This window comes from Tauraco erythrolophus, chromosome 25, assembly GCF_009769465.1.
Source record: "Tauraco erythrolophus isolate bTauEry1 chromosome 25, bTauEry1.pri, whole genome shotgun sequence".
Taxonomy (NCBI): domain Eukaryota; kingdom Metazoa; phylum Chordata; class Aves; order Musophagiformes; family Musophagidae; genus Tauraco; species Tauraco erythrolophus.
In genome coordinates, this window is record NC_141489.1 from 5980301 (window position 1) to 5996282 (window position 15982).

The window sequence follows — 15982 nt, forward strand, 5'->3', positions numbered from 1 at the left end:
TCTAGACGCCCTACCTGGAGTACTCCATTCAGCTCTGGGACCCTCAGTGTAAGAAAGACACGGACCTGCTTGAGCAGGTCCAGAGGAGGGCCATGAAGATGATCAGGGGCTGGAGCACCTCCCCTATGAGGACAGGCTGTGAGGGAGTTGGGGCTGTTCAGCCTGGAGAAGAGAAGGCTCCAGGGAGACCTTCCAGCACCTTCCAGTACCTAAAAGGCCTACAGGAAAGCTGGAGAGGGGCTTTGGACACAGGTGTGTAGTGACAGGACACGGGGCAATGGCTTTAAATTGAAAGAGGGGAGATTTCGATGGGATCTAAGGAAGAAATTCTTCCCTCTGAGGGTGCTGAGGCACTGGCACAGGTTGCCCAGAGAAGCTGTGGCTGCCCCATCCCTGGCAGTGTTCAAGGCCAGGTTGGATGAGGCTTTGAGCAACCTGGTGTAGTGGAAGGTGTCCCTGCCCATGGCAGGGGGGTTGGAACTGGATGATCTCGAAGGTCCCTTCCCACCCAAACCATTCTGTGACTCCATGAAGCGGGTGCGGTTCTCACGACAAAGGCAGCTGTCCCAGCTGACACCACCTTCACTGACTGGGAATCTAACCCAACTGCTTCACAGTGCGCATCCCTGGCAGGCGCGTGGCCTGGCTGGGCTGGGCCCCGTAAGGCGGTCTCTCCCGGCAGCCCCGAGCCCGGAGCAGACGGCGATGGGCGGACGCGGAGGCGAACGGGGACGGGCGCGGGACAGGCGAGCGGGGCACGGTTCGCTCGGCCCCGCGGGAAGAGGACACGGCGGCGGAACCGTCCCGCGCCCCGCGCACGCCGCCCCCATCCCCCCCCCATCACCGCCCCCCCCCCATCACTGTGCCCCCATCCCCCCCCCGCCCCCCATCCCCGCGGTCCCGCAGCGCCCCCTGGCGGCGGCGCGTGGCCGTGCGGGCGGCGCATGCGCCTGAGGGGGGGGGGGGGGGGGGGGCAGAGGTGGCGTGTCCGCAGCGGGCGGAAGCGGAAGTCGGCGGGGCCGGAAGCGGAGGGCGGTCAGGCGGGCGGCGGAGCGCGCCGCGATGGAGGGGCTCTACCACCAGACCAACAAGTGCGTGAGGCGGCGGCGGGCGGCTGTGCCGGGCCAGTCCCCGCGGGCAGCGCGGGTCGGGGCCGGCCGCAGCGCTCCGCCCGCGGGGTGCGGGGGAGGCGTTCAGGGGCCCGCGGCGCAGCGCGCTCTCCGCGCCCTTCGAGAGCGCTTCCCGTCGGAATTCCCGTCGGAATTCCCGCCTTTCCCCCGGAGCGCCGCCGCGGGGACCGTGTTTCGGTGGCGGAAGGACGCGAAGGCCCGTCTCTCCCGGCGGGCCGGTGTCTGCCCGGGTGCGGGCCCGCCGGTAGCCACGTCAGCTCGGAAGCGAGCCAGGCCGGCTCGCCGCGGGGCCTCACGGCGCAGTGCTGCAAATACTCGCTGCACACGCGGCGCTCGCCTTTGTCAGCGGTCCGTACGCTTAGGGCGTGCGGATTTAGCGGGGTTTGCGGCGGGGAGGTGCTCCCTGACAGCCGGCAGACACCATCGAGCCACCTCGGGAGATCCTGGCTGCGGGATGAGAAATCCCCGCTGTTCCACGGACAGCGCTCATCTGCTGAGACAGAACTGGCATGAAAGTGGCAAAATCAGGCAAAAAAAATCTCTCAGCTCTGCGTGATCTGGAACAGCTTGTGGTGTTTCACTGCAGATCTGTTAGTGAGGTCTCACTTGTACCAGCTCTTCTCCCAGTCGGATCTCTGCTCTGCTGGGCTCACCACTGGTGCATTCCAACTGTGGGTCTGAAATCTTGTCTTCATAGTTGTCATGGTGTAGGTGGATCTCGGTGGCTTTCGGCATGCCAGGTGTGGGACATGGGGAGAGCCCCAGTTCAGGTTAGAAATGCAAAAAGGGAGCTAGAACTGGGTTGGAGATCTTTGAAGGGGGGGAAAAAAAAAGCCCTTTCACCTCGGTTTTTGTTTTTAAACTGGAAGTTATTCTGTAGGTGGATATTGAGAGCACAGCTTGCTTCCTACTGAAGAGTTGGGTGGGTTTTTTTGTTCGACGATGGGCTGTCCGCACTGAGTACCATGTATCTGAGTCCTGTTCTAAAAGTATTTTCAAGCAAAAGAAGCTGAAAATTGAGGTACTGAAACATGATTTCATAGATGTTAACTGCCTTCTGTTAATTTACTCTTTATCTTCTGATAGGCAGGTCCATGAGGTCCAGTCTTACATGGGGCGCCTGGAGACTTCAGACAAAGAGTCAGTACACTGTAAGTACTTAATTAAAGAGAAGAGTCCCAGCTCTAGTGCTGATCTGATTTAGCTTTGATGTAACCTGGTATGCTTTATCATTGTGTTCACAACCATTAGTGGAACAAATTTGGCTCTTCAGTCGCTGTGATCAGCAGGTGAGACATGTCACCACTTCGGAATGCATTAAAACTGTTTTACTGTTTGCCTTCGATAAGGTGATGTTTTATATGAAGGACAGAGGGAAAAGACAGAACAAGAATTCACTTCAAATCATCTTCCTATTATATTATGTCCTTTAATTGACAAACAGTGCTTACTGTGAGTGCTTCTGCAACGGTTTCATGTGGGAATGCCAGGTATTTTTTGGTGCTGTTAGATTTTGGAACCCGCTGTGGAGGCCTTTGATATAAACAGGTTAAAAAACTGACATTGGTGCATTCATGGACATAAAACAAACAGGTAGGTGTGGACAGAACTGCAAATTTGGGACAACACTAGGCTAGTTCGTTCCGAGCTCAAAAAGCTGCGAAATGGGTTGTGTCACCTGTCCTGTTGTTTTGCTGTTCCTTAAGCAGCCGCTAATTGGCAGAATTCTCCAAAAGATGCTTAGTCCAGCTTGTGGAGAAAGTGCCATGTGCAGGGACTGAAGCAGGGTGATTCCCGTAGTTCCTGCTTGCAGCAGAGACAGAGCCTGGAATTCCATCTGCTTGTGAGAAACACATAAAACAGCCAGGGCTGGAATTGCTTCAGTAAATTTGGACTGTGACCCTGTGCTAATAAAATGGCTGTAATAAAATGCTGTGATACACTGTGGCAGGACTTTCTACCCCAGTGCAGAGTTGGCAAATCCGTTTGGACCTGTTTGACACCTTAATTCCCGTGTGGGTAGTTGCTCATGGACCTCATCAGAACTTTCTGACATGAAGGCACGCTGCATTGACTGGAAACGTTTATCACGTGTTGACTGACTCCTCTTACCCTACGTGTATTTATGAAGCATGACTTTGCTGTGGAAAGGGCTGTGGTAACTTTTCCTATCAAGAATAAGTACCTTTCATATTGTTTCTGGGTTTTGTGGTGGTTATACTACTCCTAGGACAAAGCCAGACCTCCTGGAGTGCTGTTCAGTGGATGTGGTTTTGGAGCCCCTTGAAAATCAGCGTAATTCGCCCTCTTGCCTCTGCTACTTGAGACCATTCCAAGAGATGGGATTACAGACCATCTATACAGGATAGGATTAGAGACCATCTATATAGGATAGGATTATAGACCATCTTCCGCAGCCCATAAATGAACGTACTCTTTCTATATGTACAGATACAGGTATGCGTTATAGATATTAGCGTGTATTTCAGAATTTATGGGGAAAAGGATTATCTTTTGGCTGAAGAGCAGGAATAAGAGCCAGGAAATCAAAGCTTCTGTTGCATCTTCTGAACCCTCTGAAATCTAAACCCTCTGAAAGAGGGTAGATTTAGATGGGATATAAGAGAAAGAAATTTTTCACTCTGAAGGTGCTGAGGCACTGGCACAGGTTGCCCAGAGAAGCTGTGGCTGCCCCATCCCTGGAAGTGTTCCAGGCCAGGTTGGATGGGGCTTTGAGCAACCTGGTGTAGTGGAAGGTGTCCCTGCCCATGGCAGGGGGGTTGGGACTGGATGATCTTTGAGGTCCCTTCCAACCCAAACCATTCCATGATTCTGTGATTCTATCTTTCCTTTTCCTGCTTCAGGCAAACAGCCCCTTCCTGCTCAGGGAAGCTAAGATGACCAAGGCAGTAGTACTGTCATTTGGACCAGCAGAAGCTGATAGAATTGTCTGTCTGCTCTCCTGGCTGCTCTTCAGTAGCTGTACTAAGTGATGGAGAGATGAGCTGGAGCGGTGTGGTTGGTCTCCGTGGATGGGAGCTGGTTACTCTTTGATTGCGTGAGGTCAAAGGGTTCTTTGTGCTCTTTGCTTTTCCGGGTTCTGCAGAATGCGGTTTTCTGGAAAGGCCTGAGACACTGTGGAGCAGTTAGTTGGTTAATAATGCTTTTCTGCACGCTCCTTTAGTCTGAGTGCAGAATAAGAACAAGTGGTGTCTGCAGGGTTTGGGGATTATTTATTCTGGGTCTGACCATGGCAGAGACTTCCAGCCTTCTCGTGGCTGCGCAGACGGGACGGTGCCTCTGTCCTCTCAACAGCCAGTCCGTGTGCGTGCTCTGAGGGCACGTGCCTTCAGCCGTGCACCTCAACCCCTCGGAACACAGCAGTGTCTGGTGATGGTAACAGTGCTCCTGCTTCCACCCTCTGTGCAGTTCCTGAAGTTGTGAAATGCCGGATTGTGGCGTGACTGCAAAACGTGGTGGTCAGATGAGGAAGGGGGTTGTAGCTTGCACTGAGTGTTGCTTTCCAGTGACTGAAAGCACGAGTCTCTCTCCAGTTGCATCAGTCTCACCCCTGAAGCACGAGCCGATGAGTTTGTGTTGTGCACCACTGCTGCTCTGCTGTTCTGCGCAGGCTGCCAGGAGCAATTGCGACGCAGGTGATTGCAGAGGCAATTACTTTGTGGCTGTGTTTTTCCACCTGCCATGGCTGGCCACGTCTTTCTGAGCTGTTTGTCCTGTCTGCCCGTTCCTATCAACTCTTAGTCCCGTTAATCTCTCCTGCTCTAGGTATGGATGACATGCATTAACTCAGAGGTTTAAATTGCCATTGTTGAGAGAATCATCTTACATAAGCACATCCTGCTGAGGGAGCAGGAAGGGGCTGCAGGGGGGGATGTGGGACCTTTAAATCCTAATATATGGAGCTGATAGGAGAAGGGGCTCAGACATTTTGAAAGAGGGGCCTTCCTAGCTGCCTTTTCAGAGGAGGACAAGGCAAGAGCCTCAAATTATTGAGTTAAAGAAGCAGCTTTTTCATGGTATGTATAGTTCTCAGGTATCTGATTTTATTTTTTTTTCCATCCAGTAAGGATTTGCATCTCTTAGGTTTTAAATACTGGTTTGAATGCTTTTCAACTTCTACCTTCACCCAGATTGCAGTTCCTTAATTCAAATCAAATCACGTTTTCATTTCCTTGCAGTAGTAGAAAATGAGATTCAGGCAAGAATAGACAATATATTCAGCAACTTGGAGCGTCTGGAAATCCTGTCCAGCAAAGAGCCTCCCAACAAGCGACAGAACGCCAAACTGTGAGTTCACTTCCTTTGCTGTGATAGTGTAGTGTGATCTTGTCATTATTTTCATTGCATTTGTTGAAACCCTTTGCCTTTTCATTTGAGTGAAACTTTTACTTTGCTTTGCATAACTTACCTCTGTGCTCTACAGTAGCAAAATTGAGGCAGAGAAGCAAAATCACTTTCCTGCATTTAACCACAGACTGGTGATGGAGCTGGATTCATGGCTCATATTTCCACAAAATACGGAAAAATTTTGTGTGTTTTTTATTCTGAGAGGAGCAGAACATGGCATTTGGATGCTTAAAAAAATTTCTACTCTATGTGGCATTTGCTTTTAATGGCTTTTGTGGAGGTAAGGAGTAGAATTACTTCAGCTGGTAACTCAGACTTGAGAAAATGGTGCTAATTAAGGAAACGTGAAAGTTTAATCTTTTCTGTGCATGAGGGTCACAAAATAGAAAATGTTCAAATCTTACCATCTTCCCAAAGCTGTGTTAAATGAGGAATATATATACAACTCCTGAAGAGACTAGTCATGGGATAGGATGTCCGAGGCAGCTAAAGAATTCCGCTTCACATTCTGTCATTAGCCTGCAGTTAAACAATCACCTGTTTAGTAGAAAAACAAGGCGTGGAAGATCTAAGTCTGGAATAGGAGGCTGATGTTGAATGTCCTTCATCTTCTCAACAAGTAGAACCCATCCCTCTTTATTACCTGTCACTGTTCATTTATAACGCTCCATCCTTCATACTAAAAACAGCAGAAAAGAATGGTGTTGTCATCCGTGGGAATGTCTTCCTGTTGTTGATCCTTTCCAGCCGAGTTGACCAGTTGAAGTATGATGTCCAGCATCTGCAGACAGCTCTGAGGAACTTTCAGCATCGCCGTTACATCCGGGAGCAGCAGGAGCGGCAGCGGGAGGAGCTGCTCGCACGTACATTCACTGCCAATGTAAATATTCCTCGTTTTGGATCTCTGGGCTCTAGGTGCTGTAGTCTTTCAGAGAGGTTCCGGGCAGGATGTGGGCATGACCTTACTGTGAGATGTGAATCAAGATAGCAAAGAATAACAGTACACGTTGAGAAAGTACAACTGTCTCACGAGAAGGAGTTGGTCTGTTAAGAGGCAGCAGTAGGAGACTCCAGAAGCTGCTGCTCCTGTTTTATCCAGTGCAGCTCTACCTGACGTGTTATATCAGTTTCAAAAGCTGAATGAGGTGGGTCCCAAAGTACATTTCACTTCGATTTGTGCCAAATCCTGAGATTTGTAAATGTCTGGCTGCTGTGCACCCTGCTGTCTGTAGATGTCAGCAAGTTAAACCCCTTCTTACCCATAAATGATTCAAAAGTTTTTAATGACAGGAATGGGTTTCCACCTGTTCTTGTTAATTTTTAGTTCCTCCCCTGGGCAGTCCCCCCAGTGCAAATTCCTAGAGGAATTTTGCTCTGAGTAATGGAAGTTTGCTTTCAGATTTCACTTTTCTGTAACTCAAAAGCTAGTATTTCTTTTTGGGGGGTGGTTGTTGTGATTTTTTTGTTATTTTTTTTTGTTAAAGGCGTATAACTGACCATTCATTTTCTCTGTTGTCATGCACTGTTAGGGCAAGGAAGTGTGAATGTGGGCACTCCTATTTTCTTGAAATTTGGGAAGTTTGAGGCACTTCTCAAAGCCTGATAACACATAGCATTTTGTTGGCTATTTCAAAATTATAAACAAGACTTGAAAAGAACACTGACATTTGAAACTTGATTTATTTGTGGTGTTCCTCTGCAAATATGGAAAAATTTTCCTATAGGAAAACTTGTTCAGAAATAAAACACATGTGTAAGTGGAACAGTTCTGAAGATCAGTAGCAGGCTTGCAAATGCAAAGTAAATGGTGAGTTATTTTTGTCTCTGGATGCTGAAAGGTGTCTCAAGATGGAAAAAAAAAAAGCATGATTATATTTCTTTTAACTCATTGTTATAAAAATGTGACTTTTAAAGTACAATATCTCTTTAATAGGAAAATAATGATTTATTTGTCAGTTATGGGCCTGTTTTGGTTAGAAGTTTACACAGTTTCTATTGATGTACTACCCCATTCTGTTAGACAGAATTGTCAGCTGAGCATGTGAGCATCCTGAATAAATCACTGCAACATGTGTCACAGCTTTTGGCAGCTGTAGCAGTGTTCTGAGCAGTTTGCTTCACTCAGACAGATGTGGTCTTTATCTTCAGAGCCTCCCCTTGTGCTGCTCTGGAAAAACCCACCAACAGCAAATGAAAGATGGGAAGCCATCTTATCTCCCTGTGAGGGGGATCAAAAATCTACTTTGATATTTTTCTTGCTGCCTTGTGGTGTACAAGAAAACCCCTGCAAATTCCTTGTATAAGAGATGGCAATCCCTGGTGATTTTAGCTTAATTTATTTTTTCAAATATATTTTTCAAAAGTTTTGAATTTCATTCAAATGCATTTCAAATATTTTTCAAAAATAGATTTAAGTTTAATAAATATCTGAAATAACATCCATTCAGGTGCAAATCCAAGTGCTTCTGCTCTGCAGACCCGTGTAAGATGACACTTGTTTCAACCTCAGTGAACATTTGATTAACATTTGGTCGAAGAGATGTGTGTGCTGTCACGGCTTCTTCACCCAGTAGCTTTGACCCTGCAGCTGCTGACAGCTCTGTCCTTCATCCTTCATTCTTTTACAGTAAGCAGAACATCTGCCTGGTCAGTACCACATCCAACACCGATCACGCTTGTCATTCCCATATTAACTTTTTTTTTAATAATAAACACCAGAGCAAGTTTGGCATTGTTGCATGCATGTAACCTGCAGCTGACAGTCAGGTGCAGGGTATTACCCATCTTCTGCCCTAAATTCTGCCTTCTGGTAGTTGTTGTTCCGAGTACATGGAAGCAGGTAAGCCGGTGTTTCCACACTCATCTCTTACCAGTGTCAACGATTCCTGTTCATAAAACAGCGTGGGAGCGATGAGCTTCCATTCGATGGAATGGTGTCCAGAGAAGATTAAAAGAGGCCTTTGAAAGAAAAAAGCGATCACATCCTCTGACCTCTTGTACAATCCAGATTACGGAATTTTATCCAGTTATTTCCATTTCAAGATTCGTCGTTTCTAGTTGAGCTAATGCATCTTTTCTGGAGGAATGTTCAATTTTTATTTGTTTTTTTTAGAGAAGGCCTTGGTTGTGGAGTGAGTCAGACCTTCGGGGCACTAGGTTCATGTCTGTTTGCCCTCACTGTCAGAAATGTGCACCGTGTCATCTCCCAGACATTGTGTTTTGCAGGCCTTTGGTCGCTTAGAAATGTGACATTAAATCTTTCAGAAGTCTTTCCTTTGCAGTGATCAAACGACTCCTTGTTAAACACCCTCTGTTTTGATGTTCTTTATTGTAATGTCCTTTCCTACAAATATCATAAACTGAGATTATAAAAACTTTTAATCTGACTTTTTATCCTTCCAGACCTAATTGCAGTTGAACAGCTGATCAACTGTTCCCTTCCTGGAGGCTTCTCTAAATTACTTTTTTTGCTCAAATATTAACAATGTATTTAATATCCCCATGAAAAAAAAAAAAGTTAAGAACATAATCCTTAAAGTCCTGTCAAGTCTTTGCCACGTTGTTTTGTGCATGTTCTTTTTCTGGAGCTGTGTGTGGGCAGCCAGGTAACCAAGACCCTGCGTTTTCCCCACAGGACTCTGACACCACCATACCGATCGACGAAACATTACAGTTTAATGAATCCCTCCAGAATGCCCATCGTGGCATGGATGATCTTATTGGCAGTGGGACCAACATCCTTCAGGGGCTGAGGGACCAGAGAGTGACATTAAAGGTGGGGGCATCATTTTTTTACCAAAAAGACCCCACGTTTTTCTGTGTTTAGGGTGACCAGGATAAGGAAAATAAATACACAAGTTTGTTTCAGTACACTGCTTCAGCTGAGAATGCTGGGAAAGGCCCAGACTCCTTTTAACTAAACCTGAAATCTTTACATTTTATCATCTCATTAGGAATATCGTTAAACTTTTTGAGGCTGGATGGCCCAGCAGTCTTCACCTGCAGGGGAGTTGGTATCTAGAGTGCTCAATGTTATGTTTTGTTCTGTTATGGGGTTTTTTTAGTTGGGTTTTTTTTTTTTTTTTTAAGGGAAGAATGGGAGGTAATGGCTAGCTCACTTGTAGATGTTGATTCAGCTGAAATTGCTCAGAGCAACCACAAAGCTGGTGTGAAGTACTTGTAGTAGTACTTAGTAAGAAAGGTAATGCTCGCTCAGGGCTGACGCGCCTCACCGATGTGACCTTTCCCTGAGCACTGCTAATGGCAGTTGTGTTTCTTCATGTCTCTTACTAACGAGTATTTGTCTTTCGTTTTAAACACCGTTCAAAGTGGTGCTAAATTTTGAGCAAATCACTCAAAGATACAAAAAGCTTTTTAATAAGAAGTGTGTGTTGGGGAAGGCTGGATTTCTGAAAAACGTGGGGAAATCCCTCTCTCTGTTGTATTCATCTTCCGATGGGGGTAACTACTGTTGTCTGTTCCGTGATGTTGCTTTGTTTTGGGATGCTTCTGCCAGAGGATTTAGGCATTTTTAATGGCTAGCATAAATCCCTACCATTGGTTAGATGTACAGATGGCTGAACTGTACGCCTGTCTCACCCCTCAGGTGCACAGGCATTTTGGTGGAGCAACTTTTGTGGTACCAGTGGTACCCATTTCCTAGGAGTTACCAGAGCTGGGTGTCTTTACCGGGCAGGGTTGCTAGGTACTTATTTTAATCCTAATGTTTCTTGCAATTCATAAGCCAGATACTTCCTGTCCTGGTCAGAGAGGCCCAGGGTAGCTGGTATTCCCAAAGCACTGGACAGGACCACCGCAGGCTGTAATGGCAGAGGGCGTTTGTCCTCTGCGTTCAGCGCTGGGTGGCTTTGGTGGCCTTGGAGCATCCAGTTGTTGAAGCGCATGAGCGTGCCTGTGCTTCACCCGGGGAATTGAGATGTTGGTTCTACAAGATGGTAAGTCACTGATTCACGGTGATCTCTGAGGAGTGCCTGAAGCACTTGGTTCCTGAGAGGGAAGTGCATACATTGCGAGTCAGGAGAACTTAACCACGGCTGGCAAATCTGATAAAGGAAGATTTGCAGGACCTACTGCCTCAAAGAAACTGAGAGGAAGTACCGTTTCTTGTTGTGGTCAAGATTTTGCTAGTTAGATTGCAGTAACGTGCCTGGATTCCTATTAGATCATGATGGGCCCTCTGCAAAAGTAAGCATGCCTTGTCTCTGCTGCCAACCTGTAGCAAGTCCAGTGTACTTCAGGTCAATAATGCTTAAGTTGTTAGTGTGTCTGTGCCAACTGCTACTGATAGTCTGTTCTTTTGGGAGCATCATGTCCTTATGTTTTCAGGGGGATGTTTCTTCTCCCTCTCAGATGAGGAAACATCTATATATATTCCTTTTCCCTTCAGCTTAGCTCTTCCTACACTACCGAAGACTTTGTTGCCTGTTTACAAATCTGGCAGAAGCAGCTGGCATAGAGACAACCTATGAAGATAAATGGGTTAATTTGGAAGCATGTTAATTCTATGTAACTTCTTGGATATAGACAGGTGTGAACTAAGTATTCCCAAATTGTTGTACAATTCCACTGTTCCACAGACTGCAAGAATTGAAGAGTCTTCAGTTTCCTATTTTTTGCTTTCATTTTAAAGCTTCATATTTGGTTTCTCTTCTCTAAGCAAGGTCTTCTTTTGTTCTGAAGTAGTGCAAAAAGATTGCTGCAGAGACAGGAAAAGTGCTGAACTCGAAAACTGCTGAGTCCTGTCCACGGGTTTAATGTGAGGTGTACGAAACAAAGCGGAAAAATGTGATTATGTTTTACGAGCAGAGACATAACCTGATTTCAGCAAAGGGCCCGAATACCTGCACAGCCTTCTACAGAAGAAACTGATTATCTAATTCTGGATTGCAAATCTGTGTATTTTATGGATTGAGAACTGTTTGTGGATATGTCTAATACAGTTGATGTAAATTCTGTCCTCGGAGAGCTTTTCTGATCTGAGGTCAGGTTTATAGTCAGAACAATTCCCAAATTTCACCTTTTTATTCTTCTGAGACCAAAGATACAGCGGACTGTGAGAAGAGAGGCTAAAGTTTTTATTTTAAAGTTAAAGCATGGTAGTAGAGCGTTGTGATGGGAATCTGTGCTGTTGACCTTGCTCAGAGCATAATTTAGGTCTCACAGCTTTCTGAAGCAGGGTGTTCTGTAGGGGACTCGGACCCAGAACTCACTGTGACAGATGAGGTCCATTGTCATCACCATGATCATGCACGTAGGTGCGATGGAGGCTGGTCCTGGCCAACATCTCTCTGATGGCCTGCTGTCAGCTGAGCTGTGCAGCACCTCTGCCTGCCCATTGGTGTGTCTCCCCTTTGTCGAGCTCATCCAGAAAGATCCTTCTTATCTCTCTGTACCATCGTGACTGCAGCTGTGAGTTCTCTCCCTTCTTCCCAGATGGGACAATATCCAGCTCTGAGCTGTGCCCAGAGTACATCCACGTGGCCATATTCCGTACAGTTTCCTTTGACTGTTGCCCTGAACTGGAGTGTTCCTGCTGCACTGCAGTAGTGACACCCCCAGCTTATTTCCTGGTACCTCCAGTTCTGCAGCTCACTGTTTATCTCTTCTGTGCTTACTGCTGATGTGGTAACTGCTGGGATCCACATTCTTAATAATCCAACTGCTTCAGCAGTGAAGCAGAACTGAGGCGTGGGCCTGCCTGCAGTACACCTGCTGGCAGTCTTTGTTCAGGGCTTTTCTGTGGAAGGACTTAATAAAATTGCATCATTTACACTTTTATATGCCTTGCTCTATACCATTAGCCTTACAAGTTTCTGGACCTCCTTTTCAGTCTCTTGTTGGTGTGAACTGTACTTCGGCAGGAGGGAAGTTCAGCAAGAAATCTCTTCAGATCCAGAAGCTCCAAGCCCTTATTAGACTCTGTGTCTGAAAAAGGACCAGAAAAACTCTTAATGCCTCTGTAGCGAGTGCATTTTCTTTGAGCCACTCTGCATGATGTGTCTGTCTGCACAGATTGTTTTGTGTCTTTAACCACATTCCTGTTCATGTGTGTGAATTAATCATCCTCATCATCCAGCTATTTCCAGGGTCCTGTGGCCATGTCTTAAACTGTAGGATGTTGGCTGATACCAGTTGTCGTTGATGAGAATTCGTCACTTGCCACCCATGATGAAATCCTTGGACTGTGGAGTAAGAAGTGTTGGACCATGAGGTTAATCATGTCTTTGCTTTTTGTTCTTAGGGTACTCAGAAGAAGATCCTGGATGTCGCCAACATGTTGGGCTTATCCAATACGGTCATGCGGCTGATTGAGAAGCGAGCCTTTCAAGATAAATACTTCATGATCGGGGGAATGGTTGTGACTTGTGTAATTATGTTTCTCGTCGTGCAGTATCTGACATGAGCTACTGAGCTACTGCCAGAGGAGATCGTCTTTTGGAGCAAGATGGACTGGCCTCCAGACTGTACTTTCCTCTGAGTTCTGCTTTGGATGAGCCCCTCCTGGGACCTTTGGAGTTTACAAATGACACTCGGATACACGTCATGCAGGAAGCACGTAGGGAAACAGAATTTCTCTGAGGACGCTGTAGTTGAGAATGGCCCTCTAAGAATATCCTGAGCCTTTACTGCTCTCACCTTACTGTCTGGAAGTTTAAAAATCTGGTTAAATAGGAAGCAGAAGTGAAAATTTTGCCCACCTGTACTGCAAGGTAGGAGTGTCCTTCTGAGTAGGTAGGGCTAAGAGGATGCAGCAGCAGAGCATAAGGTGCAGTGAGCTGGAGGTAACCCTGATCACTGCATCTTGCAATGAGAGAACGCCACGGAGGAGAATTTCACATTGTGGGTATGCTTCTGCGGAGTAAGTGTGCAAAAAGAGGGGGGAAGTGCAGGGTTCCCATCTGCAATTGCACCATTTTGCTGGGGGGGGAGAAGGATTTGTAGGGAAGGGTCTTAAACCACCGTTACAACCTAAGCTAACTTTTGTTTATGCACACAGTATTAACCAGCACAAATCTTCCCGGTTTAGGCTGAAATGCTTCTCGTGTTCTCCGAGGTATGTTTTGGTACCTTTTGATGCCCTGCTGCTTCCCAGTGGAAGCTGAGTGCCGTACTCCTGCCTGCTTGCAGTCAGATGCACCGCGGGCCTGTGTCATCTCACTGTGCCTAGTACCAAATCCAGCCTCCGAAAACTGTTAAGACTCTGACTATCTTTTTTTTAATGCTAGTGCATGTCATGTTTGGGTGAGTTGTATCCATTTTCTGAGGTGGGTGGTTGGAGTTTCGTGCTCTGTAGCTGGTGTTTTTTGAATCGATGAAGCAGGCAAGTCCTCGCTGTGCTCAGATTCAGATTTGTGATTTTTGTGTTCGTAGAGCTGGAATGGGTTCTCTCTGCTGTTCTTCACGTTCAGAATAACAGTGGGATCAGGGCAACAGACTTTTCACTCAAAATCAGTTGTCATCAGAAGAGTTTCCTGAAGTTACGTGCCTTGGGATGCTAAACATCCGTCGTCCGTGGGAAGGGTGTTCCTTTATCCTTTGTACCTGCATAATTACTGTGAAAGACATTCTCATACACCCTCACGATGTGATAGCCGACTCGGACGTACCTCCGTGGCCGTAGACAATCTATCCGCATTCACACATTCACAGTTAAGAAATGCCTCATCGTTTAAACGTGGCACTTCCTTCCCTGCAGACTGTAGGGGCTCTGTTAAATGGCCATCCTGAGATTTTTGGGCATCATCCATTTCAATCAGCCTGCACATACATTCCTGTCCCGATTTGTGGACAAGTCTGCAGCATTTCCAGATGTCTGACAAGTGGCACAGAAGTGTCATATTCAGATGATGCGGCATAATGCTGGGAATTCCTTCTTTTTTTTTTCTGTCTGGAATGGTTGTGGCTCTTTTAATTAGTAACAGATCACAAGTTCTGCATCCTGTCTTTGCTGCAATAAGCTTTGCTTTGAGAGAGATGGTATTAATCACTGTAAAAGATGAATTTTGGTTAATGTGGGCAGATGAAACAGGCTTTAGCTGTGCTTGTTTGCAGTTGCATCACTAAAATGTTGACTGACATCACTTTAAAGCCCAGATGACAGTACTCAATGTGAGCAGCTGTCCCAGGCCAGTCAGCTTCATCCTCGGAACCCAGGGCAGGAGAAGAGTCAGCAGTCCGAGCGCCGCTGGCCGCACCGCGACACAAGAGCGGAGGCCCAGAGGCTGTCAGTGCCATGGTAATCCTGTGGGATGGTTGAGCAGGGGAAAGCAGGAAAGCCTCAGTGCCTGTTGAATAGCCTACGTGCTGTGTGCCTTCTGCCGGTCCGTTTTGTGCTTCTCGGTGTGTTTGATGCTTCCGAAGTGTTTTGTGCTCCCGGTGTTCCTCGGTCTGCGGGGCTTTCCCAAGGAAACGAGTTAGACCAAGTACAGAATCAGTTTTCGTTTGAGCCAGAGAGACTAGGAAATTGAAAGGAAAAGAGGAAGTCTGCAGTGAGAGCTCATCTGTTTGCTGTATCTTTAACCTAAATTTACCTTATTTTAAATATGAACTCTGATGGATTTAGCATACTATGGACTTGTGAGATCATCTTCTGTGAGAACAGTTGGGCACCTTGTAAGGGATTGCTGGCAAACCTGTTTCTGTTCCAAGGAACCGATCCGATTTCACCTTGATTTTACAACTTCATGGTTTGGTGCTTAAAGGATGGCATTTGGTGGTGGTCAGAGTTTATGCAGTTGTGACCCAGTCTAGCAGGGTTTGTCTTATACCAAGACGGGACTCTAGAAAATTTGTTTGGCTTGTCGTAGGAGCCATAAGATAATTAAACTGGATTTTATTTTTTTTCTGTTTTGAGACTAGGTTGGCATTTTAATACGTGTTTCTCTGTTCATTTATTTTGCCCTTTTAGAGCCGTCTTGTTCTCGTGTAGGCTAATTTCCCTTCTGTAAGCAAAGTGTCCTTGCTATTGCCTTGTGTCCAACGGCGAGATGGGCTTGAGGGAGCCACTGGGGTAACTGGATCCAATGACATGCACCTTCAGACACATTTGTACTACAGGTTCAGTCCAAAATGATTTACAGGAGCATCCGTGCTTCTCAGACAGCTAGTGTGAAACCCTCACAGCCTCTGTCGTTACAGCGTGCCGCAGTGAGAGCACCCGTGGGGCTGAGATCTGTCCTAACGTGCAGTGGGACAGAGCTGAAACGCTGCCGGCTTTACGCCTGTTGCTGCTCCAGCTCTCTGGAAAGCTTCCTTTCTTCCAAAAGACTACATCTCCTTCAGCAGCTTCTGAACTTCTGCGGCACAGCAGGCATTCCAGCTGTGGGATGAACTGCTCTCTCATCAGAGGACACTGTGGAAATTAACTTGCCTCTGGAAAAAAAACTTTTCACCAGTATTTTATACGTAAAGGGGCAAGGGTGGGACATGATGTGATTCATGTGATGTATTTATGTGAATAAAGA

General features: G+C 46.6%; 1 protein-coding gene across 5 annotated transcripts; it reads left to right on the forward strand.

The window, feature by feature from the left end:
* Positions 1-1051: 1051 nt before the first annotated feature.
* GOSR2 (golgi SNAP receptor complex member 2) lies at positions 1052-14939 on the forward strand. 5 transcript variants are annotated; one of them, XM_086626688.1, is made up of 6 exons: positions 1052-1091; positions 2217-2281; positions 5330-5438; positions 6246-6378; positions 9133-9273; positions 12760-14939. In XM_086626688.1, the coding sequence occupies exons 1-6, from the start codon at positions 1063-1065 to the stop codon at positions 12919-12921; spliced, it is 639 nt and encodes a 212-aa protein (XP_086482814.1). In that variant the 5' UTR covers positions 1052-1062; the 3' UTR covers positions 12922-14939. The 5 variants fall into 5 exon arrangements, with proteins under 5 accessions (XP_086482814.1, XP_086482815.1, XP_086482817.1 ...); XM_086626689.1 differs by having other exon boundaries at positions 5333-5438; XM_086626690.1 differs by having other exon boundaries at positions 1060-1091; positions 2221-2281.
* The last annotated feature ends 1043 nt before the right edge of the window (positions 14940-15982 follow it).

Coding starts and splice junctions, on each gene's coding strand:
- GOSR2 (XM_086626688.1), top strand. CDS start 1,063: ATGGAGGGGCTCTACCACCAGACCAACAA. Junction 2,282..5,329: donor AGACAAAGAGTCAGTACACT/GTAAGTACTTAA, acceptor ATTTCCTTGCAG/TAGTAGAAAATGAGATTCAG. Junction 9,274..12,759: donor ACCAGAGAGTGACATTAAAG/GTGGGGGCATCA, acceptor TTTTGTTCTTAG/GGTACTCAGAAGAAGATCCT.